The sequence below is a fragment of the Rhincodon typus genome, chromosome 3 (assembly GCF_021869965.1).
Source record: "Rhincodon typus isolate 14 chromosome 3, sRhiTyp1.1, whole genome shotgun sequence".
NCBI lineage: Eukaryota > Metazoa > Chordata > Chondrichthyes > Orectolobiformes > Rhincodontidae > Rhincodon > Rhincodon typus.
In genome coordinates this window covers 104,610,439-104,612,889 of record NC_063334.1, presented here as the reverse complement: position 1 = coordinate 104,612,889, position 2,451 = coordinate 104,610,439, and the positions used below count along the sequence as shown (strand labels likewise).

At 41.8% G+C, this 2,451-nt stretch overlaps 1 protein-coding gene across 1 annotated transcript in view; it reads left to right on the top strand.

Moving 5' to 3' along the window:
- Positions 1–2,451, top strand: part of c3h4orf47 (chromosome 3 C4orf47 homolog) — a 30,097-nt gene that overhangs the window by 23,572 nt on the left and 4,074 nt on the right. Inside the window, exon 6 of the mRNA XM_020512321.2 lies at positions 1,918–2,084. Coding sequence (XP_020367910.1) covers positions 1,918–2,084 — 167 coding nt within the window. The remainder of the gene's footprint in view (positions 1–1,917; positions 2,085–2,451) is intronic.

Genomic DNA, 2,451 nt, shown 5'->3' with positions numbered 1-2,451 from the left:
TAGGCCCAAAACGTCAGCCTTCCTGCTCCTCTGATGCTGCTTGGCCTGCTGAGTTCATCCAGCTCTACACCTTGTTACCTCAGACTCTCCAGCATCTGCAGTTCCTACTATCTCTGAAACAATGTGACTATAGAAACAACTTTCCATCGCCGACTAGTGGCCAACTTATGCAACTGTGTCATGACAATTAGCATAAAAATGAATTGAACAGAAAATTTTGAATTTCCCACCTTGTGGATCTGAAATGGGCAGCCATCGATTATGCTCCCGACAAAGTTGAAACTCCCCTTCATTAATTTATGAAGGAAAAGGTTGACGTACAAGAATTAACAGAAATTATAACAGGAAATTCATACCTACGCAATCTTTTGATACAATGCTGATCTATGTACTCATCTGAAGAAGAAAAATGGTATTTATTTATCTATTTACCTGGTTCTAATTTCTGTATGAATTGATAACTACATAGTAAGGTTCTGTTTTTAATGTGTGTTTGTTTTACATACAAAGTGCCCAATACATAAAGTTTACTGGATTAAGATTTCTGAAGGGTTCATCCAAAAACATTCACAGAAGGCAATTGATTTCATTTCCTTGCTATGGTGCTCAGTGAGAACAGCTTGACTTTATTTCAATGTTCAATTATTTGATGGAGCAGAATCTCTTAGGGACCTGAATTATGTGGGGTTCTTTATTCATTTATTGGGATAATGGGTGACACTGGCAAGGCACCATTCATTACCTGTCCCTAATTACCTAGAGGGCAGTTGAGAGTCAACCACATTGCTGCAGGGCTGGAGTCACATGTAGGCCAAACCAGATAAGGATGGCAGTTTCCTTCCCTAAAGGGCATTAGTGAACCAGATGGGTTTTTCCTGACAATTGATGCATGACCTTAATTCTAGATATTTATTGAATTCAAAATTCCACAATCTGCTGTGGTGGGGTTTGAAGCCTGGTCCCCAGGACGTTATCTGGGTTAACAATCCAGCAATAATAGCACTAGGCCATCACCTCCCCATCTGTGAGAATGGTGGCAAAATAATAGAAGAAATCCAGCAAGGCTTACCTTGATGTTGGGAGTAACTTGCTGTAACCTTTATTTAATTTGAGAGCATGAAGGCTAGATTCTACCTTGGTGGTGGAGAGTTGCCCATAAAGAGGGATTTTTGCTTGTTAGCCACTTCATTAAGGACAGAAATCACAGTTTATAGTCCAACGGGTTTATTTTGAAACACAAGCTTTCGAAGCCTCGCTCCTTCTTCAGGCTGCAAAAGCTTGTGTTTTCGAATAAACCTGTTTGACTATAACCTGTGATTCTTTTTCATCACAGTAAGTCAAGGACAGCCTCCGATAGCAGTCCAGATGATTGGTCAGGGTCAGGGGCTCCATGCCTCTGTAGACCAGGAAGTGGATAGCCATCAGTCCTGTGGCTCCATAGCAGCCAGCCTGGGATTTGGGCTGACATATATATACAGGGTTATATACAGGCATCTGTCAGGAGTTTGGGCATGCTTCAGCTGGGCTTGTCTGGTTAAGTTGCTCCAAGGGTGGGCCACAGCAACTTTTTAAATGTGGCAGGGTGCCAGGGATGCTGGCCTTTTGATGGATATCCAGTGAGTGGTGAATTGTTCAGAAACAGCAAATGGTAACATGGGGCTAGATGAGACAACAGGGGTAACATAGAGGTGGGGTAGGTAGTTAATCAGATGAGTTTGGTGAGATATAGCGAGAGATCTTGCCAGGCTTCGCTGTGAGAATCTGTCCGAGCTGCACAGCAAAACCTAACCAAAAGAATATAAGATTCAGCCCATGGGTTTTATACAACATTTACTAACCTCTGTTAACAATTTCAACAGCATATGCAAAACTTCAATTCACAATTCCATTGTTTTTTCCCTTTTATGTTTGTTTTAGCTTGGCGGCATGAAGGCAGGTGCATTCGATGTTTATCCAGCTCATTTCAGTACCTTAATGAAGGATGTGAAAGAAACCCAAAAACCTGGTAGTCATTTAGTTTTCAGACCCAATGCTGGACCTAAGAGCAGGCCAGTTAAAAGCGTGCTTGCAACAAATATCAACAAGTAAGCCATGGCATTTAATTAGCTAAATTGTTAGTCAAATGTGCAAATGTTATATAAATGATGGAGGTACACAAAACAGCAATCACCATTTTGAGCAATTTCAATGAGGCAGTGTTTGATAACACCAACAGCTGTGGGGAATGTGCATTTGTGCTAATCCAGGGATATGCATGCTGACCAGTCCAGACATTATGTCATCACATAGAATGTACCTGTAATGTCATTCGCAGGTATCATATTGAAGCATGTACATGCTTTTGTAACAGAGTTCAGCAGCAGAGAGTCAGAACCTGGGAGGAGGGTATCGGAGACGGGAGGAGCAAATTTGTGGGGAGATAACTGAAAGGGTAGGGAGAGTGAGGGTATC